We start from the raw sequence: 24,846 nt of genomic DNA on the forward strand, positions 1-24,846 counted from the left end.
GTTGATGTTTAATCTAAATACTGAACACCTGAGTGACTTGTACATGTGAACTGTGGAGTAAAGGCAATCCATGGAAATGTATTGGTGTGAACCCATGTTCATATGTCCAAAGTCCCTACAGTAAAATAAATATATCAACTTTATGTATGGGTTTTTTCACAGACCTCATTTCACAGAGTCCTAATGACCACGAAGACAAAATACTGTTGGATATGTAAATTGTTTAATTGATAAAATGTGTACTCTGTGTCCAGAAAAGCAAAAATATGAATCAGAAAATGATCAATAATTCTACAGTATCAAAGCACTAAATATTAACCAATTACCCTTTCTAGATAATTATTACCACAATTGATGGTGTAAAAGAGATGGTAAAGGTGATTAACTGAAGTGATCCATATTGGATTTAAGGCAGCAAGGCACATTTTCCTCCCCTTCATGAGAAACATTACAGTGAACCCTCCTGAGTGGCTTGCTTTGCCTCATCTTTCTGAAGCTCCAGGGTTTGAATCTCCAGGTACAGCTTATACACCTCCAGGGCCAATCTCACCTCCTGTGGATCTGGGAGACACTGCATGAGTTTCTTGCCTTTGACCACTTGCTCACAGCCTTCAGGGTACTCCTAAAGGAGAAATATGTGATGAGTGTGCTTAAAAGGCTTCTCTTCCAATTGTTAGGGGGCATAGTTCATGCTGACAAAGGCAGGACTACAGATTCAGGACCAAGACCCACCCAGAACTGGTGGATGAGCAGGAAAACAAGAAAACACCTTGGACCCCACCATCTTTTTCCTCAGAGGAATATAACTCTGCTCTGAGACAGCCTCCCAGAAAGCCTCTGTGGGAACAGAGACTATTTCTGCTGACCATTCAGAAATGGGACAACAGTATACCATATCCCCTAGAAAAGTAAAGTTAAGGAGTCAGTACTCCCAGGTATCTGAGAACCTCCACTCCAAAGGGGCTCAGTTTTCCCTGTTCTCAAGTGAGAACAGGAAAACTTGCCACTCCTTTCTGACCAGAGGGCTTCAAGGCAAAATTGAGAGTTCCTTTGCATGAATGAATCTTGACAAGTCAGATGTCACCTTTACTGGCAGGACAGTCCTTTGAGTGAGACACACCCATTTTAGGGTTTGATAGATTGTAAACTTCCTTGAATTGTGCCACTTACCCACTCACACTTGGGCACCTCCGGGTACCACGTTCTGTTTTCTGAACAAGTGATATTTTGGGAACCAACCAAACCATAACGAGAGTCACACTGGACAGTGACAGTTTCAGGTTCAACATATCCATCCTTATCCACAGATAACCTTCCATGTTCTATCTCTGGTTTCAGACACAAAGCTGAAATGGAACATAATTTTAAGCAATCTGTAGATCTAAGAAAAAGATATGAGTCTACGGTACTACGAATGAACTATATTGAAGTGCTGCTAATTGTTTTACCTTTTCTTTCATCTTGAGAACAGAAATAATTTTCATTAACATATTTATTGAGCATTGGCTATGTATTAGACTTTGGGCTAGTACTTTATGTGATTATCTTATTTAAGTCTCACTATTTTATCTAGGAGAAAGTGAGATACAGAAAAGTTAAGTAACTTGCCCAAGGACATAACAATTTTAAATAGCATGACAGAATATAAAAAGGGCATGTGACCCTAAATCCTCATCTATCAAATCAACTACCTCTCGTATCTTGATCCCTATAAGATGCTGAATACAAGATTTTCCCTCTCGCCTATTATCCTCCCGTGTGCAATGGAAACAATGGTGGCAAATAATCCCTGCGGTTGTTGATGACAAAGTGATATTAAACTTGTGTGCATGTAACAATCAGACCCGATCTTGTCCCCTCTTGTCCCCACACAGCTGGCACACTAGGAGTCCCCCACTCACGACATGCCTACGTCCTGGGCTGGTGGTGCCCTGCACTGGCTCTGATGGAAATACCTGTGACCTCACCACGACGCTTGCAATTATCCCATGGGAGTCGACATTCATGCTAGACCAACATTCCATGACAATTTTGCTATGGGCCACAACTACACTCAGATAAGATGTACCAACTGTAGAATATTTCTGGAAGTATACAAGAAACAAAGAATAGGGGCTGCCTCACAGAGGCTGAATTTTGCACCTGGGAGAAAGAAGTAGGAGAGATTAATGTTTCTGTTGTGCCCTCTGTACTTTTTGCTTCGGGTACTGTCAGAATATAGTAAGTATTTTAAATAAATCAAATCAAATCAAATATTTTTTTGCTGCCTCTGGCAGAGAAGAAACTGTGCTCTCAAGCCTTTCAGGATAGTTCCCTCACACACAAAGCTGAAGAGAGAGCTGGAGTTACCTTTACATTGAGGGGCTTCAGATGACCAGCCTGAAGAAGAGCAGGAGAGTTTGTTCTTTCCAACCAAGGTGTACCCTTCATCACATCTGTATGTAGCCTCAACATTTCCAAATGGAAATAATGAACCGCCTAGTCTATGATGTCCATGGGCAATGACAGGAGGAGAATCGCAATCTTGAAGTGAGACATAAAAATCAAAGAGGGTCAGAGTGTCGAATGCTTATATCAACACTTCCCAGAATCTGTGTGGTTTGTAGGAGGCTTCCTTCTGTCCTTCTATCTTCTCTGCCCATCTGCTCACTTAGCCAAACCCAGGACCTATGCTGCCCTTCTGTAGGCGTGAGGCTGGGGAACCTTAGAAAGGCTCCAATGGAATGACAAGCACTTAAGATTTGTTTCATTTTATTGACAATTCACTAAACTTGACACTATTTAGGAACCATTTTGGCATGAAGGCTGAATTCAGTCCAAAGTCTCATTGTACTAGTGGTACACTCCACTGATTTCAGGCTAAATGCAGAGATGTACATCTGGGAGAGACTGTAAAGATGCGAAATAAATCCACAATCTCTGACTCATTGCTCCCAATCAAGCCTGTCCATCCAACCCCCCAAGAATATACTTACTGTCTTCTAAAATATTTTAGAAAAGAGCTCATAGAAAGAATAAAAAAGGTGGATTGCAGGTTGGAATAATAGATGTGGCATGGTGCTGGGTACCTCTCTGAAAGGGAACACTGTCAGGTTCCACAAACAGTGCATGAGAAATTTAAATAGAACAGGGCACCAGGAAAGTCAGGTACAATATTAAACTGACAGGCTATAGTATCTACAAGTACTATCCTCAGATGCCTCCTTGAGGCATAGAAAACATGATGCTGACAATGAGATTCAAATGCTGGAGTTGCCATGGCACGTGGTAGAAAGAGAGATTAAGTGACTCAGAGAAGAGAGCATGCTGGAGTGGATGTACCACACACATGCTGGAAACCCCACCAAATGATTATGGTCCCTGGGAAAGCCTGGAGGATACAGGTACCAAGGTCAGAAGGAATATCCTAACAAGAAGAGCACCCATATCAAAGGCCAGAGCTGATGATGCGAAGAACATTAAAGAACAAATTTCACTCTTAGCAATCGCAGTCTGAGAGGTGCTTATATGCTTCAGAAGCTAAGTAAATGTAATCATCATAATGAGTGGCCAGTTAGAGAGACAACCAGAGGTGCCTGAGAGTTAGGAATATGGTTAATAGAACATGGCATTCATAAGGGTGAAAACAGATGAGAAGCCAACCAGATACGACTCAACTTGTACCATCGAAAGAAATTAAGGATGGATGATCAGGAGGCTGTTGGCATTTGGTCCAATAAAAAGTTATAATCCTTTGTTCAGTTTCTGGACCTGTGCCAGTTGTCAGGTCTGGAGATCATCGACTAAAGAAAAAAGACAGTTTCCAGAAGTAAAGATACTACACCACCTTGGGAAGTATACACAGTAATGAGCGCCCCAGTCTTCTAAGAGAACCTATGTCTATTTACATAGGTAACTGTGCACAGGTGAGAGGTGCACAGTAATCCAAGGATTATTGAACATAGAGCTTGAGTTGACATGGATACCTAGAACCATCATGGCCCCCCTATTAAGCCATTTGGTGGCCTTTTCCATTATCTTTTTTTTGTGTGTGTGTGTGGTACACAGGCCTCTCACTGTTGTGGCCTCTCCCGTTGCAGAGCACAGGCTCCGGACGTGCAGGCTCAGCAGCCATGGCTCACGGGCCTAGCCGCTCCGTGGCATGTGGGATCCTCCCAGACCGAGGCATGAACCTGTGTCCCCTGCATCAGCAGGCGGACTCTCAACCACTGCACCACCAGGGAAGCCCCATTATCTTTGAAAGTATAAACGGGATAGACAAAATGGGTCATTGGTACAACCTCCACATTGGTCCTTGGCCTATGGGGTTAGAGCTGTCTTATCCAAGAAGGCCAAGTACAAGACATTGATACTACCTATACCCTCCCCCTGGAGGCAAAGAAGGTAAGTTTTTTTAAAATATCATGTACTGAAGGGTAGGGGAGAAGGAGAAATTTGTGCCACTCTTAAAGAACTAAAGATGCAGGAGGGGTCATCATATCCCCATGTACTTCACCAGTGTGTCTACTACAAAAATTAGGATTCTGGAGAATTCCAGTAGGCTACTGAAAACCCAACAGCATTTTAGCCCCTATTGCAGCCACTGTACCAGATGTGGTATCTTTGCTAGAGCAGATTAATATGTCTTCGAGTAAGTGAGGCCACTGATTCAGCAGAGGCCTTCTTTTCCATCCCTATCAGAAAAGAAGGTCACAAACAGTTTGCATACACATGGAAGGTTCAAGATCAAATATCTGCATTTTAAGACCTTGGCTATGATAACTCACCAGTCCCTGTCATAATAGAGTCTGGAGATATCATGACCATGTGGACATCCACAGAATATCATATTGATACAGAACATCAATGGCATCATGTTAGTTCTACTGAATAAGCAAGAAGTAGATGGCATGATGATGTTCCAGAATATGGAAGATAGAGAAGGAAGAAAAGAAGTAAGCTCAGAAAGGCAGGTTCACTAGATGTGGGCAGGTTTTATACTGCAGGTGAAGCCATATGGACTAGAAGGAAGAGAAGAAAAAAGAATAAATACCAAGAAATAAAAGGTAATAATTGAACTGTCTAGCTTATCTTTTAGATGTGGGCTCTTTTCATTGATTCAGAAAAAAGAAGGAATCCAGGAAGTTCAAAAGAATGGGAACAAACAGTGGGGGAAAAGAGAAAGTTGGACTGAGGGGGCAGTATTTTTTAACAAACTTATCCACTCTTAAAATCATTCAGGGTATACGAATTTTTTTACCTAATGTGGGGGTTTTTTTTTCTTTGTTTTGATTTCATTTTTCCAACTGAATGAGGCTGTAGTAAAGGACTTTCACTGCAAGTTCATTTGTTGCATTCAAATTATACAAACAATGTTAACGGTTAAAAAGTACCACACATAAAAAACATCAGCATCAAACAAAACACCAGCTTTACACATTTCCTAAATTCTAAATTTACATTATAAAAGCAAATTATGAAAAAGGCATGGTAGGGAATAAACAATGTCATACTTCCTCTTTCTCAATGGAAGTCACAACAGTTACTAATATTTATCACCCTGTGAAGTTCATTGTTCTAATTTCCATTATCCAAAGAGGGAGTCTGTCCTTAAGGATATCCAAAACCCTATTATGCTGTGGTATTAGCAGCATCCTTGACACTGGGACAAAAGCCAAGCAGTTTGTTCTATGTTCAAGTTGTTGATCCATAAACAGCACAATAATACCAGGTTTCCTGGGAGGGTGCCCACATGCTTCAACCAGTGGGTTCCGAGATCAACATACTCACAGCTGATCAGGGTATAGGAACTTCTAGGTAAAAATGCAGAATAAGAGATTCTAGCATTGGAGCCTTTCTGCAGTTCACACACACTTCAGATGAACTAAGAGTAGATTTCCAAGAGAAGAAATCAAACTTAAATTTGATAATTTCACCTGCTTCTAGATTGTTCTTTAGTACTACTCCAACTCTTAACCTCCAAAAAGCGATGGGAAGAATGACATTCATCTCTAAGATCTGATTTTCTATCCTTTCATTCACTTAGCAGATTTTTTTTTTTTTTTTTTTTTTTTTACTAAAATCTTGTCTTTGTTCAGTCCACTTCCTCTTCCATCTAGGCCTTTCCAGCATAGGTGAGTCCTGCTGTTGATCACAGCTACTAGCCGCCAGGGTCTCTTGATGGTGTCTTAGCACTTTAGCAGTCTATCCAATACTTCTGAAGACTTTTCCATGTATCACCTTTCACCCATTTTGAGTTCTTAGTGGCAAGTTCTGGCATAACTCAGTGATGGGTAGAGACGAGTCTTTTCTTCTTACATGTATCACCAATAGGAGAAATTATGCCTTTGACAATTCTAATTTTCCTCTTCCATTCATGCAGTCCTTGGCCAGCTCAAACAACTCGAGGTGCGTGTTGATTATAGGATTAAAAAACCACAAGCAAGGAGAACCACTTCTGTCTTCTCTGAATTTTCCATGCTAAGAATTTGAAGCTGTTGATCTAAAATGAAAGCTCCGACACCTCCCTTGTTTTTACAAAGGAAATTCTGCAAATTTGAGGTGTTTTGCAAGGTAGGCTATTGGAACCATTCCAACTTGTTTGTCAACAGTCTTCTCTAAGTTGGGCTGTAGCAGTGGTTTCACATCCGAACTGTAACTCTGTTCCCAAGGCTAGAGGCAAATTTACTGAGGTTTTTTCATTTTACAGAGAGACTGAAAGAATGAAAACTTTCTGCTCCACACTTGAATATGACCTTGCCTTGGGGACTGTTGTATTTGACCCTCACAGACTCAACCATCTTGGAACCCCTATGCTTGACACAAAAAAGCATCCTGGGCTGATTCCCCTAGAGACCAGTTTCTCAGGGGCTCCAGGTGAGGGCTTACCGTGTCCTCAGGGCCAACCAACCCATGTCTCTTTTACCTAATTTGAAAACTTTCCTTAATAATCTCCATCATTTTGAATGTTCATACCAGCATTATTTACAGTAGCCAAGATATGAAAGCAATCTAAGTGTCAACCAACAGATGAATGGAAAAAGATGTGTATCTATATCTATGTTATATATATATATATTACTCAGGCATAAAAAAGAATGAGGTTTTGCCATTTGCAACAACCTGGATGGACCTGGAGAGTAGTATGCTTAGTGAAATAAATCAAACAGAGAAAGACAAATACTCTATGTTATCACTTATATGTGGAATCTAAAAAATAAAATGAATGAATATAACAAAACAAACAGATTCACAGATATAGAGAACAAACTAGTGGGGTGAAGGAAGCTAGGAGGGGCAAGATAGGGGTAGGGGATTAAAAGGTACAAACTACTATGTATAAAATAAATAAGCTACAAGGATATATAGTACAACACAGGGAATATAGCCAATTTTTATAAGTGGAACATAACATTCCAACATTGTGAATCACTATGCTGTATGCCTGAAACTTACATAATATTGTACATCAACTACACTTTAATTAAAAAATAACAATCTCCATCATTTTGATGTGAAAAACTTCTAAAATAACATGCTTCCATAAGCTCTTACCTGGGTAACATTCTGGTGTTTTGGGATTCCATGTGCCATCTGCTGTGCATGTAGCATGATATGTATATTTCTCATGACATGTATATGAAACCTGATCTCTATAGAAATAGGTACAGCTATTGTCAATGTCGCTTTTTCTCAGTGGAGTGATTCTGCCATTGTTCAGTTCTACTACTGGGCAACAAGCCTCTAAAAAATATAAAAGAATGCTAATGGTTAGTAAAATCACCATGAGGAGGACCCTATGGCTAAAAGTCTAATTTCTACCTTTAGAAGATCTCACCACTGAAGAGAGATTGGGAAAGCAGAGGCAATTTGAGTCTGCTCTCCCTGGCCCTGATTTGCTAAAGCACTCCAACTCATTTGTTTCCAATTCAGTTGTTTCCAATACTTTGTTATTTAAGTGGTGGCAATAACTTTTACTAAATATATTTTAATTCAGTGATATTGTTAAAATCTTTCATTCTATTTCCCCAAAATGAGTCTGAACGACTGCAATGGAACTTTAAGTCCTAATGTGAAATGACCAATCTTTCAATAAGTGGGTTACCATTTTTCATTATTTGTGCATTTCACATATTTTTCAAATTCCAATCTACAGAATAAAGTTCTCTGTATTCTGGGCCTCAGTGTCTTTACCTCTAAAATGGCAAGAGTCTGATAGATGTGTAGAAGAATGCATGTTGTCAATTCCATTGAGGCCCATAAAATTGCATCCGTATATCTTTCAGCCCCTCACTTACTCCCAAGTGAGACTAGAGAGAGTCTCCTTTCTATCCTACTGAGGCAAAAGCACTGGGTCAGGGGTCAGAGTCTGTCTTCTAGAGGCAGGTCTTTCAGCCCACAGTCTCATGGCTCAAGAGACATGAGACACAAGTCACCTTGCAGCTGCTTGAGTTCATGACTGTTTCACAGACTTTCCTTCTGTCGAGCACCCCAAAGTCTACACTGGGGAGGAAAGGGCTGTGATGGAGGTCCGACTTGGGCGGTGGTGGAGCTGTATTCTCCATTGTACCTTTACCAGTAATGAAGCTCATACTTAATCTTCATAACATTTGACTTCTGTGTTTTGTCTCATTTGATTCTGAACCAGGATAAGATTATAATTTCTCAGCTCCTCAAGCTCCAAAACATTTATGGTCCCTTCTGGCAATAATTGTTCACTATTGTGTTCAATTAGTATAATTCTAAATTTATCTTGAGGAAACAAATTATATTCATTTAAGATGGAAAATCCTATCACATACTGAATATTTAATATACAAAAAAATTTTAAAAAAAGAAACTCACCCTCACATTGTATGTATGGGGTCCACTCCAAATTTCTCTGACAAGTCACAGTCGTGGGCCCATCTGCCTTGGGTTTATAGCCAGGAAAGCAGGAGTACCTCAGTTCAGTCCCAATATCATACACTTCCTCTTCTGTTGGGTTCTGGTAGCCATATCTTCCCCAGATGGCATGGGGGATGTTTGGTAAGCCAGCACAGCCATCTGCCCATAAAAGAAGAACAAGGGAAAAGGACACTCTTACTAGGGATGCAACAGTGATCAATGAGCCTGTCCTATCAAAGGGTGTCATGTGCTCATTCAGCCAGGAACCAGCCTGCCATAGCTGATGAATCAGTCACACCAGAAAACACACATGGACATGTACCCAAATGTGCAAGGCACCAGAGAGGTTCTTACTAAGGGCACTAACAAGTGGTTTCTGTGTGTCGTGCCAACTATTCAAAATATGAATTCTTCTTCCTCTTCATTTTACTTCAGAAAGTTTGGTATCTGAATTGAAGCATTGGGCTTGCTAGGTGGATATGACTGGAGAAATGTTGCAGACAAATAAATCTAACTCTTTTGTTTCCTGGCTGATAGGAGAAAATAAACAAGAGTCATTCCCCTTATCCAGATGACACCAGAAACTTTATCATTTAAAGGTTTGGCAAGAACAAACCATGCACAAAGTGACTTCTGAGCCTAAACCTTTTATCTTGTCCTCTTCACTCTTTGCTGCTGCTACTGGTTCACAGTATGGAAATGTAATAGAAACATCTGTCAAGTTGGATGTTTATTTTATTTTTATCTTCAAGGGTAAGGGTCTTTTTTAAGTTTTATTAAGACACAAGTCACATAACATAACATTTTAAATACACTATCCAATGGTTTTTACTATATCCACAGAGTTGTGCAACCATCACCCCTATCCAATTTTAGGATATTTTTGTCAACCCAAAAAGAAACTCTGTACTCGTTAGGAGTCACCTCCTAGTCTTGCCTCCTCCCAGGCCCTGGAAACCACTAAAATTCTTTCTCTCTCAATGGATTTGCCTGTTCTGGACATGTCACATAACCTCTGTGAATGGATTTCTCATCCTTAAAATGAGGATAATAACAGTGCCCACAATTCTGGACAGAATTCATTGAATTAATTCTTGTTATGTACTTAGACTAGCACCAAGTTACCATTGTTACCATTAAGATAATTTTTAACAGGGAACTCTACTTAATGCACTGTGGTGACCTGAATGGAAGGGAAGTCCAAAAGGGAGAGGATATATATACATGTATGGCTGATTCATTTTTCTGTACAGTAGAAACTAACACAATACTGTAAAGCAACTGTACTCCAATAAAAATTAATTTTTAAAAAAGATAATTTTTAGTGATCCACATGAGTTTATAATTTCAGAGTATCAGAATCATAGTTAGTCCATACAATAATTTTGTGCAAGTTAGAAAAAGGCATTTTTCCCTCAGGACACTTTACTATATATCTTTTAAAACAATCACCATAATATAATGATTTTTGCTACAACAAAGCAATTTTCTATCAACTGCAAGAAAATTATTGAAATACACATACTAATCCACAATGTCTACAATGCTACATCTCTCTTTAGGGTTGTAGTGTGCACAACTGCGTGTGGCAGCCTTTTGTGATGTTATATGACCTTGCACAGTGTAGTGTAATCATTCTTTTTTCCAACAAGAAAAAAACTGAGGGATTGATCTAAATTTAAATTTTTACTGTGATTCAAATGGGCTTAGGCATATAAATATGTCCCCATCAATATTTCTGGATATCTTTAGATGCCAGACATTGAAACTCTTTCATGGCCCGTACTTACTGAGTTCACAAATGGGAGGAGGAGGATGCCAGCTGTTATCAGCTCCACAATGGATTAATTTGTTGCCCTTGAGACGATAACCTTTATTGCAGTCAAATACAATAGTCTGTTTATAAGTATAGATGGGTCCAAATCCAGAGATTATTTTTCCACCTTTAACCACTGGCTGAGAACAAGTGATTTCTAAAAACTCAAAAGAAAAGACAAATGGGTTATATATATATGCTTTTTTTTTCAACTTTTTTGTGGTTTTTTTTTTGCGGTACACGGGCTTCTCACTGTTGTGGCCTCTCCCGTTGCGGAGCACAGGCTCCAGATGCGCAGGCTCAGCGGCCATGGCTCACGGGCCCAGCCGCTCCGCGGCATGTGGGATCTTCCCGGACCGGGGCACGAACCCGTGTCCCCTGCATCGGCAGGTGGACTCTCAACCACTGCGCCACCAGGGAAGCCCTTTTTTCAACTTTTAAAAGCCTCAGTAAAATGAGATCCCATCATGTAGGTTCTATTGTGAGATGATTGTGGATAACACTAACTTCTTCACTTTCCCAAGAAAAACTAGCCATATATAATCCAGGAAAAAAGACATATCTTGAGGTCCTCAAAACCTCTTCCTATAATGACCTGCTCTCCTGGATGAGTTTGATGGTGGGCCAGTGGTCAGTGGTAATGATGTGATAGTCATGATGCAGAGGTAGCCAGGGCATCAGAGAGCTGTACCATCATAAGCAAAGAACAAATTGCCCCTGCCTCCTACCCCACAGCAGTCAGTCATCAAGTCCTGTCAGTCCTGCCACTTTAATTCCTCTAGGATTCCTCAATTTCTCTCCAGGCCCACTGCCATGGCAACAGTTGAAGGAGCTTCACTACTTAGCAAGATAGTTGCAACAGGTACCTATGGGTTAAGTTTTGTCCCACTTCAAATTGTTGTCCATTCTGCAGCCAGAGTTATCTTTCTAACATTCAGCACATTTTGGTTAAAGCCTTTCAGTGCCTGCCCTTCACCTTCATTCTGAACTCATGAGAGTTCTTCAGGCATTTTAAACGGTTTGCAGTATCATGCTTGTTTATCCCCAATTTGATTGTGTCCTGTGCTGAGTCAGAATAGTAAGTGATATTGTGTGGGTGCTTAGTAGCAAAGGAAGATGCCTTAGATTAGCAAACTAGCAATGCCACAATATTTCTTCTTGTTCAATTACTGTTTGCTTTGTCCTGTTGAACTTCCGGTGTTTAATAGGTTTTGCTTGCTCTGTAGGTATATGTGGTTGACATGAAAAGTGCTAAACAGTATTTCCAGTTCTTCTTCCTGCACAGACAAAAGGTGATATTCCTCAGTTCCCTTAGGATGAGTAGCATCTACACATTACTAGTTTTGGACAAAAGGCTGAAATGCAAAGTGATATGTGGTCATTTCCAGGAAAAAAGCTCTTAAAGCCAGGGGACAATTTGATTTTCTCTCTTCCTCTACTAAAGAGATTGTGAAAGCACATTTTGATATCATAAGATTGAAGCAATCTGGATTGCTGAGATGGTTGCTAAATAACACCTAAATTATAGCTGCCCTAGAGAGTTTCCTGGACAGGCAGTAAACTCAATATGAATGAGAATCAACTTTTACTTTGCTGCTGGGACACACTTACCCCAAGCCCATACCCATTCCAGCTCCAGCCATCCCCCCAGGGTGGTTCTTGGGCAGAGCACCCTGGGACCCCCTCCCACATGCACCCATTCCAGCTCCAACTGTACCATAAAGGCAGACCCAATGCAGTGAGTGCCAGGATCCCCCAGCCCATGCTCATTCTGTTTTGCCTAATTCATAGACACAAACATGGAAAGTCAAATAAAATGAAGAGACAGAGGAATATGTTTCCAGTGAAAGAATAAAATAAAACCCTATTTTTAAAAACCCTAATGAAATAGAGATAAGTAATTTACCTGATAAAGAGTAAAAAATAATGATTATAAAGATGCTCACTGAACTCAGGAGAAGAGTGAAGGAACACAGAGAGAACTTTAATAACACAGAGTTAGAAAATATAAAAAAGAACCAGTTAGAGCTGAAGAATACAATAAATAAAATAAAATACACTAGAAGGAATCAATAGCAGGTTAGGTGGTACAGAAGAATGGATAAGTGATCTGAAAGACAGAATAGTAGAAATCACCCAATCAGAACAGCAAAAAGAAAAAAAAAATTAATGAGGCTAGTTTAAGATGCATCTAGCGCAACATCAAGGAAACTAACGTTTTCATTAATGGAGAATAGAGAAGATAAAGGGGAAGAAAATTTGTTTGAAGAAATAGTGGCTAAAAATTTCTCTAACCCGGGGAAGGAAACAGATATCCAGGTCCAGGAAGTACAGAGAACCCCAAGCAAGATAAATGAAAAGAGATCCACACCAAGACATTATCATAATTTAAATGATAAAAGTGGGCTTCCCTGGTGGTGCAGTGGTTGAGAGTCCGCCTGCCGATGTGGGGGACACGGGTTCATGCCCTGGTCCAGGAAGATCCCATGTGCTGCAGAGTGGCTAGGTCTGTGAGCCATGGTCGCTGGGCCTGAGCGTCCGGAGCCTGTGCTCCGCAACAGGAGAGGCCACAGCAGTGGGAGGCCCTCATACCACAAAAAAAAAAAAAAAAAAAAAAGAAAAAAGTTAAAGATAGAGAATTTTAAAGACAGCAAAAGAAAAACAACTTGTCATGTACAAGAGAACCCCTTATAAGTCTACCAGATAATTTTTCAGCAGAAATTCTGCAGGCCAGAAGGGAGTGGCAAGATGTATTTAAAGTGCTGAAAGGAAAAAAACTTACAACCAAGAATACTTTACCCAGCAAGGGAATCGTTCACAATTGAAGGAGAGATAAAGAGTTTTACAGACAAGCAAAAACGAGAGGAGTTCATCACCACTAAACCAGCCTTACAAGAAATGTTAAAGGGTCTTTTGTAAGCAGAAAAGAAAAGGCCACAACTAGAAATAAGAAAATATATGGGGCTTCCCTGGTGGCGCAGTGGTTGAGAGTCCGCCTGCTGATGCAGGGGACATGGGTCCGTGCCCCAGTCCAGGAAGATCCCACATGCTGTGGAGCGGCTGGGCCCCTGAGCCATGGCCGCTGAGCCTGTGCATCTGGAGCCTGTGCTCCGCAATGGAAGAGGCCACAACAGTGAGAGGCCCGTGTACCACCAAAAAAAAAAAAAAAAAAAAAAAAGAAAAGAAAATATATGAAAGAAAAAAATCTCACTGGTAAAGGCAAATATATAGTAAAGGCAGTGGATCTGCCACTTAAAATAGTAGTATAAAAGGTAAAAGACAAAAGTAGCAAAATCAACTATAACTATAATAAGTAGTTTAAGGGATAAACAAAATAAAAAGTTGTAAACTCTAATGTGAAAAATGTAGAATGGGGGGGCAGAAACAATATAGTGCTCTTAGAATTCATTTGAACTTAAGTGACTATCAATTTAAAATAAAAAGATATATATCAGTTTAACACATAACACTAGAGAAAATCATAACATATAACACTAGAGAAAATCATAACACATAACACTAGAGAAAATCATCAAACCACAAGGGAAAAGACTAAGAGAAGAAGAAAGGAACAAAAAAGAACTACTATAAAAAACCAAAACAAAACAGAAAACAATTAACAAAATAGCAGCAAGTACATTCATATCAATAATCACTTTAAATGTAAATGGACTAAATGGACCAATTAAAAGACATAGGTGGCTGAAAGGATAAAAAAAATTTTAAAGACCCTTTTATATACTGCCTAAAAGAGACTCATTCTAGAGCTAAACATACACAGACTGAAGGTGAAGGGATGGAAAAAGATACTCCATGCAAATGAAAACAACAGGAAAGCTGGGATAGCAATACTCATATCAGACCAAAGAGACTTTAAAACAAATACTATAACAAAAGACAAAGAAGGACATTACTTAATAATAAAGGGTCAATCTAAGAAGAGGATATAACATTTATAGATATCAATGCACCCAACATAGAAACACCTAAATACAATATATTAAACAAATGTTCACAAACACAAAGGGAGAAACTGATAGTAATGCAATAATAGTGTGCGTATATGCATAGAATATACACTGCATATATGCATGGAATCAAATAATGTTAGGGCTTTCTAAAGGAACAAGTCCAATTGTCTCTCTCAAATGCCTATATAAATGGGCAAGTAACATCTGGCAAAGGGTAGTATGGCCTTGCATCAATGGATAGATCATCAAGACAGAACATTAATAAGGAAATATTGACCTTAAATGACATATTAGATCAGATAGTTTTAATAGATATATACAAAACATTCTATCTAAAAACTGCAGAATACACATTCTCAAGTGCATATAGAACATTCTCCAGAATAGATCACATATTAGGCCACAATACAAGTTTCTATAAATTTAAGAAGATCGAGTTCTCTTTTCCAAACACAATGATATGAAATTGGAAATCAATTATAAGAAGAAAAATGGAAAAATATAAACATGTGGAGGCTAAACAACCTGATACTAAACAACCAATCGGTCAATGAAGAAATCAAAAAGAAAATCAAAAAATACATTGAGAGAAATAAAAATGGAAACACAATTTTCCAAAATCTATGGGTTGCAGCAAAAGCAGTTATAAGAGGGAAGTTCACAGCAATATAGGTCTACATCAAGAAACAAGAATAATCTGAAATAAACGATCAAATTTTACACCTAAAAGACCCAAAAGAAATAGAAAAAAAAAACCCTAAAATTAGTAGGAGAAATGAAATAATAAAAATCACAGTGAAAGTAAATAAAATAATGACTAAAAAATATAGGAAAAAGCAATGAAAAAGAAGAGAGATGGCTCAAACAAACTCAAAAGTAAAAGAGAAGTTACAACTGATATCACAGGCCATTTATGACAAACCCATAGCTAATATCAAAATCAGTCATTAAAAGATGAAAGCTTTTTCTCAAAGATCAAGAATAAGACAAGGATGCCCCCTCTCACTACTTTTATTAACCATAGTATTGGAAGTCCTAGCCACAGCAATCAGACAAGAAAAGAAATAAAAGGAATCCAAATTGGAAGGGAAGGAGTAACTGTCACTATTTGCCAGTGCCATGATACTATATATAGAAAACCTAAAGACTCCACAAAAAAAAAAACTATTAGAATTAAGAGATGCATTCATTAAAGTTGCAGGATACAAATTTAATATACAGAAATTTGTTTAATTTCTATACACTAATAGCAGACTATCAGAAAGAGAAATAAGAAAACAATCCCATTTACAACTGCATCAAAATGAATAAAATATCTAGGAATAAATTTAAACAAGGAAGTGAAAGTCCTGTACACTGAAAACTACAAAACGTTGATAAAATATATTGAAGATGACACCAGAAAATGGAAACATATAATGTGTTCATAGATTGGAAGAATTAATATTGTTAAAATGTCCATACTACCCAAAGCAATCTACAGATTTATCAATCCCTATCAAAATACCCATGGCATTTATCACAGAACTAGAACAAGTAATCCTAAAATCTGTATGGAACTACAAAAGACCTCAAATAGCCAAAGCAATCTTGATAAAGAAGAACAAAGCAAGAGTTATCATGCTCACTGATTTGAAACTATACTGTAAAACTTTAGTAATCAAAACAGTATGGTCCTGGAACAAAAACAGACACACAGATCAATGGAACAAAACAGAGAGCCCAGAAATAAACGCTTATATGGTCAATTTTTCTAGGATAAAGGAGGCAAGAGCATACAGTGGGGAAAAGACAGACTCTTCAGTAAATAGTGTTGGGAAAACTGGACAGCTACATGCAAAAGAATGAAACTAGACCACTTTCTTACACCATATACAAAAATAACTTCAAAATCGATTAAATATTTAAATGTAAGACCTGAAACTATAAACTCCTAGAAGAAAACATAGTCAGTGACCTCTTTAACATTAGTCTTATCAGTATTTTTTTAGTTGGATCTGTCTCCTCAGGCATGGGCAACAAAAGCAAAAAAAAAAAAAAAAAAAATGGGACTGCATCAAACCAAAAAGCTTTCACACAGCAAATGAAACCAACAGCAAAACAAAAAAGCAACCTACTGAATGGGAGAAGATATTTGAAAATGATATATCTAATAAGGGCTAATGTCTAAAATCCATAAAGAACTCATACAAATCAATATAAAAAATCTGATTAAAAAATGGACAGAGGACCTGAATAGACATTTTTTTCAAAAAAGACATACAGATAGCCAACAGGCACATTAAAAGATGTTCAACATCACTAATCACCAGGGAAATGCAAATCAAAACCACAATGAGATACCACCTCACATGTGTCAGAATGGCTATTATCAAAAAGACAAGAAATAAAAACCGTTGACAAGGATGCGGATAAAGAAAGAACACTTGTGCACCATTGATGGGAATGTAAATTGGTATAGTCACTATGGAAAACAGTATGGAGTGTCCTCAAAAAATTAAAAATAGGACTACCATACAATCCAGGAATTCCATTCCTTACTATTTAACTGGAGAAAACAAAAACACTAATTTGAAAAGATATATGTGACCCCAATGTTCATTGAAGCATTATTTACAATAGCCAAGATATGGAAGCAACCACAATGTCCATCAATAGATGTATGGATGAAGAAGATGTGCCATATATATATATATATATATATATATATATATATATATATATATATATATATATGCCATAAAAAAAGAATAAAATCTTGCCATTTGCAATAACATGGATGGAATTAGAGGGTATTACGCTAAGTGAAATGTCAGGCAGAGAAAGACAAATACATGACTTCAATTATGTGTGGAATCTAAAACAAAACAAACAAACATAAAACAGAAACAAACTCATAGATACAGAGAACAAATTGTTGGTCACCACAAGGAAGGGAAGTGGCAGGGGGGAAGGGGGTGCAGAGCAAAATAGATGAAGGGAATTAAGGGGTACAAACTTTCAGCTATAAAATAAATACATCTCAAGATGTAACATACAGCATAAAGAATATAGTCAATAATATTGTAATAGTGTAAGGTGATAGATGGTAACCAGATTTGTGGTGATCATTTTGTACTGTATAAGAATATCAAATCACCGTGTAGTATACCTGAAACTAATATAATATTGTGAGTCAATTATATTGATACTTTAATTAAAAAAAAACCTTTTACTTCACAAAGCCAATGAGATATCAGTGTTATTTATTACCACATACTGGTACTTCATGCATAAGCATCAGTTTACCAAAAAAATACTGCATCATTGCAATAATTAGTTTGTCTTTGAATCATTTCACTTCCCCCAATACATTTACCTTCCTTTTTCTTTTAAACAAAAAATTCAAACCAAAATTCATCATTATGACTTACTTTTACAAATAGGAGGGCTTGGATTCCAGACACCTATTGTCTTATTTTCCAGTCTGCAAGAAATGGAGGCTGTGCCTAACATTGAGAAGTCAGGGTCACAGCTGTAGGTGACAGAAGAGCCATAAGTGTAGATGTCTTCATCTCCACCATTGTGCTTCCCATTGCTGATGGCTGGAGGAGGCTCACACTTGACAACTGAGATGAGTGAGTGAAGAGGAAGAAATAATTAGGGAAAGCATCCTTACAAATCTAACATTCATGATGCAAATTCTAATGAAGGGTATAAGAAGCAGCAAAGATGCACAGGAGTTTTATTACGTAACATGGTTTAGGTTTAGAGGCAAGTCAAAAAAAGTCTTTACTTACTTTCGCAACTGGGGAGAGGATCACTCCAGCCAACTCCTTTATCTTGGATCTCACAAAAACTAGTGGCTGAGCCAATTAAGATATACCTGAGTAAGATAGGATCAAAGATTTTAATGGAATTATTCCTACTATAAATTAAGTTGAATAAACGAGTCTGAACAAATGGATTTATTACTCAATATTAAAAATGAAGAAATAATGTTTTTTCAGGTAACATTTCCTATTGAGAACTCCATTTTGTAAAATGTTATCACTGCAATGAGATGTGTGTGTTCACTTGTTCTTTTATTCTGTAATCTATTATTGGACGCTGACTAGATATCAGGCATGGAGTTCATTCAGAGCTCAAGCAGGACAATGTAGAGTAAAAGACTCATTTGAGTGTGTTCTGCAATTTTCTTTGGATGAGTGTACCAGCCAGATAACTGGTGCCAAACTCTCTTGTCCTCTGCTTTGTCAGCTCCTGACGTCCAGATGCTTGCCCTCTCTCATACACCATTAACTCCCACTTCATGACCCCCCATTTCTATGGCACTTGACAAGTCCTAAGCTTTCTTCAGTTTGTTTTATTACCCCATATGAGTTACGGTAACAGAAAAAAAAAAAAGCATCATTAGTACAATTTCAAATTGTACTATTATCAAGGAATAAACCTATAATGTGACTGAACACTAATACAAATGTTACCTTCAGCAATCTAAGAGGTCCTGAAATTTATTTACTAATAACTTTTTAATGATAATTTAATAGTAATTTTAATAAGGTAAACTACAATAAGAATTAAGCATTTCTTTATCTTGAAATTTCTTAAAAATGTAATTTTTCTAACCTAGCCAGGAAATCAAGTGAAAAGTGTTGTTTTTGGTTATTCCAATAGGAACACTTTGGTGTTCCAACAGGATGTTAGTTCTGAATCTTCTCACTTTCGCTCTTGGAAGCCATACACAGTAAGGGAAACATGAGAAAATCAAACAAAATGAAACAAAAATATCCAAAAAGTGGAGAAAAAATGTTAGATATAGATGACAAGCATAGAAGAATCAACATATACTTAATTGGACAACCTGAAGAAGGAACACAAAACAGAACAAAATAGCTATCTTTAGACATATTTCTGGTAAATGTTACAGAAATAAAGTAATATTTTAATCTACATTTTAAAATTGTACATCATATAGCAATGAAAAATTGAACCAAATTGTCCATATCAAAACAACTAAGAGTAGGATTACTAGATTTAAAAGGTACAGAATATCTTTGGACAGCCAAGCAAAGGCTAAGTCACATATAAGAGTAAAAAACCCAGAGTTCTCTAAAGCAACATCCTCCAGAAAAACAGACACAGCAATATCTATAAGATATTCAAGAAAAGAAAGTATGCGCCAAGGACTTTATATCCAGCCACATTATCTTTTAAATAGCAAAGCCTCAGACAGTATTTAAAACTGCAATAATTCAACAGTAATTTTCACTCAGAGACTTTTCCTTGGAAATCACCAGAGGACAAACTATAGCCAACCCAGAGATTACAGGAGAAACTAGCAAAAACAAAAACAAAAAACAACTGATAGTGAGTACTGAGCATGCAGATCTAAGACAAAAAGGTGTGGTTAAGAGTGACTGAATGAAATATAAATGTTATGTGCTCTGACAAGCTGAGATGATATAATTAACAAAAATAGGAGATCCACCAGAGGACAGACAGCAGAAGCAAGAAGAACTACAATCCTGCAGCCTGCAGAACAAAAACCACATTCACAGAAAGATAGACAAGATGAAAAGGCAGAGGACTATGTACCAGATGAAGAAACAAGATAAAACCCCAGAAAAACAACTAAATGAAGTGGAGATAGGCAACCTTCCAGAAAGAGAGTTCAGAATAATGATAGTGAAGATGATCCAGGACCTCAGAAAAACAATGGAGGCAAAGATCAAGAAGATGCAAGAAATGTTTAACAAAGACCTAGAAGAATTAAAGAACAAACAAACAGAGATGAACAATACAATTCCTGAAATGAAAACTACACTAGAAGGAATCAATAGCAGAATAACTGAGGCAGAAGAATGGATATGTGACCTGGAAGACAGAATGTTGGAATTCACTGCTGCGGAACGGAATAAAGAAAACAGAATGAAAAGAAATGAAGACAGCCTAAGAGACCTCTGGGACAACATTAAACACAACAACATACACATTATAGGGGTCCCAGAAGGAGAAGAGAGAGAGAAAGGACCCAAGAAAATATTTGAAGAGATTATAGTCGAAAACTTCCCTAACATGGAAAAGGAAATAGCCACCCAATCTGGGAAGCACAGCAAGTCCCATACAGGATAAACCCAAGGAGAAACACGCTGAGACACATAGTAATCAAATTGGCAAAAATTAAAGACAAAGAAAAATTATTGAAAGCAGCAAGGGAAAAATGACAAATAAAATACAAGGGAACTCCCATAAGTTTAACAGCTGATTTCTCAAAAGAAACTCTACAAGCCAGAAGGAAGTGACATGATATACTTAAAGTGATGAAAGGGAAGAACCTACAACCAAAATTACTCTACCAGCAAGGATCTCATTCAGATTCAGTGGAGAAATCAAAAGCTTTACAGACAAGCAAAAGCTAAGAGAATTCAGCACCACCAAACCATCTCTACAACAAATGCTAAAGGAACTTCTCTGAGTGGGAAACACAGAGAAGAAAAGGACCTGCAAAGAGTTAGTTTGATCTGTTTAGGATTACACAGTTTGTGTTAGAACCAGAAGTGTAGTTTACTGATTTAAATTTAAATGCTTTTTCTATTCAGTCCTTCTGTATTGCCAAAACTGGCACATTCTTCACTATGTCAATATAGCTTATCTTTACTCATTTAAAAACCAGCACATATATCTATATGAGATATAGATATATAGATACATGGATATAGATATCATTCCTTGTCCAAATATATATTAAAAACCTTTTCATCTTAAAAGAATGAAACACCTACAAAATTGTGGTTTCATTACAGATGCATGAAATGCAGGATATTAAAATTCTTTTAATGTAGGATAACTTTTAACCACACTCATTTTTTCTCTTCTTTCTCTATAATTGTTTATTTCCCTTACTATGTATACTTAAGCATTGCTTTTGAATAATCCTAAGAGATTATGGGACACTAAGATAGGCTGTAACTTTCAATTTTGTCAGTTTGAGCCCTTCCAATCCCAAAGGTCATTTTAAGCCTATTTACTATTTAATATAAAATTACTTGGCTTTCTCAATGCAAAGTGATTGTTGGGTTTAATTGTAATATATAAACAATTTAGGCCATTTCATCTTGGTAATATATCTTGAGAACAAAAAGCCATGATGTATTCATGGAGTAAGAGTCTAGAGTTACAGCCTTGTTGTTGCAATCTGCAATCACTATGTTTAGAATAACCTCTGTATGCAAAAAAAAAATCTTTAAGCCACAGGTCCTGAGTTGGAGGGCATATAGTGGTGGTAGGATGAAATGGAAATAGTCCATATGGTTTCTGCTCTCATAGAAATTTCTAAGTGATTTCACAGTTGGTCTAGTGCTCTTTAGTATCTTTCCTTAATAAGTAAATGCCTATAAATAAAATGGATAATTGTAAAAAAAAAAAAAAAGAAAAGGAGATGAGGGACAGAGTGGAAAAAAACCAAACTCATTGATTGCCTCATCTGTAAGAGCTGGAAGTAAAATCAAGCTATAGACATATATAAGTACTTAACATTAATGTTGAATACAAAGCAAACACTAAGATAATACAAATGACATAAATTTACTGGTAGAAAAGACAGAGGGGTGGGGAGGGAAGGAGAGAGTACAAGATAAGTTTACTGTAACTTATAACAAGGAACAAGTTTAAAAATAAAGACAGAAATAAAGAAGGTATTTAAAGGTATATATAATTATATAAAGGTATATAATAATTATATACAGGTAACCACTAGAATCAAAATTTGAACTCTCCTAAATATATATATAACTGCACATATATACATATAGTACAAAATATGAAATAATATGAGAAAATTAAACCTATAAGTATCACTAATATCAATAAATGTAATTGGACTTGTCTCCTTTTGAAAGAAAAAGACCTTTTAGTTGCAACAAAATTCGACTCTATGTTGTATACCAGAGACAAATCTAAAAGTACCTCAGATAGGTTAAAAACAAAAGGAGGGGCAAAGTTATATAAAGCAAATGCAAACAAAAAGAAAATAAGGGATACTGGTTTTAATATCCTATGAACTGGACATCAGAATCAAGATCCTTAAATTACACAAAACGGGCATATTATGGTGTTAAAGATTTTGATTTGCAGTGAAGAGCTATAAATATTTATGTACCAAAAAATGTAGTAGCGATTTTAACAAAAAAAATACATGGGTCGGGGCTTCCCTGGTGGCGCAGTGGTTGAGAGTCCGCCTGTCGATGCAGGGGACACAGGTTCGTGCCCCGGTCCGGGAAGATCCCACGTGCCACGGAGCGGCTGGGCCTGTGGGCCATGGCCGCTGAGCCTGCGCGTCCGGAGCCTGTGCTCCGCAACGGGAAAATACATGGGACATAAGAAAAGTATGCTATTATTTATCAAGACTTTTTGTGATATTAAATAATTATGAAATTAATTTACTTTAATTCTTATCTTTAAGCTTGAGATACATAAAGGAAAGCATAATTAAAGATTCAAAAGAGCTAATAAATAAATTATACCTGTTATGTATATATCAAAGTCTGTATACTAAGAGTAAACAATGTAACTTCATTTCAAGTGCCTATGGAATATCAATTAAAATTGATTATATATTATGAAGTACATAATATTCTAAAACGTAGAAACCTTAACAAATTCTAAAAAGTAGAAATAATACAAGTAATATTCTCTGTTAGTCCAGAAGTCTTAGTAACCAATGGAGGAATGCTTCTACCATTTAACACAGCAAAAGTTCCATTAAACTAAGGTTGCTCAATTTAGCAAATAAATAACCAGAATGCCTAGTTAAACATGAATTTCAGGTAAACAATAAACATTTTTTGATATAAGCATGCCCCAAGTATTGCATGGGACATACTTGCACTAGGATTAAACCAGGAATCCTGTATTTTATCTGGCAAATTAAACTTGAATTTGGGTCTCAAGTCTGGTTCCTCAAGCAAATGAATAAACAGACAAAGAAGGGTGTTACTTTCCTGACTGAGGTGATTAATCCTGATTAGCCATGGGAAATTGGGTTGCTTAAAAGCAACAATGGTGATGATGTATACGTCTGGAATGCAGGGAGATTTCCTGGGCACCTTTTTGTACTATTTTCATGCCCTCTAATTAAAGTCAATGAAAACTATAACAACCCAATACAGGCAGGACTGCTAATGGCCCAGACCCTTCAAGAATAAAAGTTCAGGTCTTCCCTGGTGGCGCAGTGGTTGAGGGTCCGCCTGCCGATGCAGGGGACACGGGTTCGTGCCCCGGTCCGGGAAGATCCCACATGCCGCGGAGCGGCTGGGCCCGTGAGCCATGGCCGCTGAGCCTGCACGTCCGGAGCCTGTGCTCCGCAACGGGAGAGGCCACAGCAGTGAGAGGCCCGCGTACCGAAAAAAAAAAAAGTTCAGGTGATCCCATTACGCAAGGAACCACGATCAGATGAAGTGGTTACTGAGGGTAAAGTGGATATGGAATGAGTAATAGAAGCAGGTAGTTATAAATACTAACTACAACCACATGACCAGTTGCAGAAATAAGAACCATAATAGTTATAAACATTTCTTTCTTATTTTCATATGAATAGATTTGGTCTAAATTAAATTTTTTCTCTTTATTTTTTCATTCCTCTAACATCTAAACAAGATGCGTTAATAGTAGTTTAGCTTATATCTCAGTATTTAAATTACAGGATATCAAAGGGGAGGTATGACTTTGCTTAAAGAGGATCGTCTTTGGGGGAGAGAGTTAGCATGTTTTCAGTTTTATGAGGTATAGTTGCATTATGTAAGTTGGAAGCATAATTTTGCCATTGCTTTTATCTGGAAGTTAAGCTAAGTATGGTTAAAACAAGTGTGTATAAATACCAAATTTGACAAGGGATGGACCCTGGTAGATTCAAATTATGTCAACTTAACTAAACAGAAATTACTTTTTCCAGAATTTTCTTCCATGCATAGCGCCAAGTTAGTGTTGTCCATAAGAGACGATGGAAGTGAATTAATACCCAAGTTCTGTATATGCTTGAAAGATCAGAGCAGAGCACAAGATGTGACTGCAGTTCACACATATTGTTGCTTCTCTGTGCTATCACCTTGTTGGCATTGGGCACAGCCAGGACTACAGCAAACCCAGCTCCTGGAGGATGTCCTCCTTCATGTACTCCAACTCCTGATCCAAGTACATTAGCACTGTGGGGAAGGG

The 24,846-nt window shown here is 37.5% G+C and overlaps 1 protein-coding gene across 4 annotated transcripts in view; it reads right to left on the bottom strand.

The window, feature by feature from the left end:
- Positions 1 to 206: 206 nt before the first annotated feature.
- LOC137212000 (C4b-binding protein alpha chain-like) overlaps positions 207 to 24,846 on the bottom strand; it is a 41,621-nt gene continuing 16,981 nt past the window's right edge. For 3 of the 4 annotated variants that reach the window (XM_067714845.1, XM_067714854.1, XM_067714836.1), the window contains exons 5-12: positions 18,432 to 18,517; positions 18,066 to 18,260; positions 10,656 to 10,838; positions 8,824 to 9,024; positions 7,534 to 7,722; positions 2,350 to 2,523; positions 1,171 to 1,346; positions 207 to 622 (exon numbers count right to left, since the gene is read on the bottom strand). In XM_067714845.1, coding sequence (XP_067570946.1) covers positions 449 to 622; positions 1,171 to 1,346; positions 2,350 to 2,523; positions 7,534 to 7,722; positions 8,824 to 9,024; positions 10,656 to 10,838; positions 18,066 to 18,260; positions 18,432 to 18,517 — 1,378 coding nt within the window. In that variant the 3' untranslated portion in view covers positions 207 to 448. The remainder of the gene's footprint in view (positions 623 to 1,170; positions 1,347 to 2,349; positions 2,524 to 7,533; positions 7,723 to 8,823; positions 9,025 to 10,655; positions 10,839 to 18,065; positions 18,261 to 18,431; positions 18,518 to 24,846) is intronic. The other variant, XM_067714865.1, reaches the window with a different exon arrangement.

Source organism: Pseudorca crassidens, chromosome 2 (genome assembly GCF_039906515.1).
Source record: "Pseudorca crassidens isolate mPseCra1 chromosome 2, mPseCra1.hap1, whole genome shotgun sequence".
NCBI classification, from domain to species: domain Eukaryota; kingdom Metazoa; phylum Chordata; class Mammalia; order Artiodactyla; family Delphinidae; genus Pseudorca; species Pseudorca crassidens.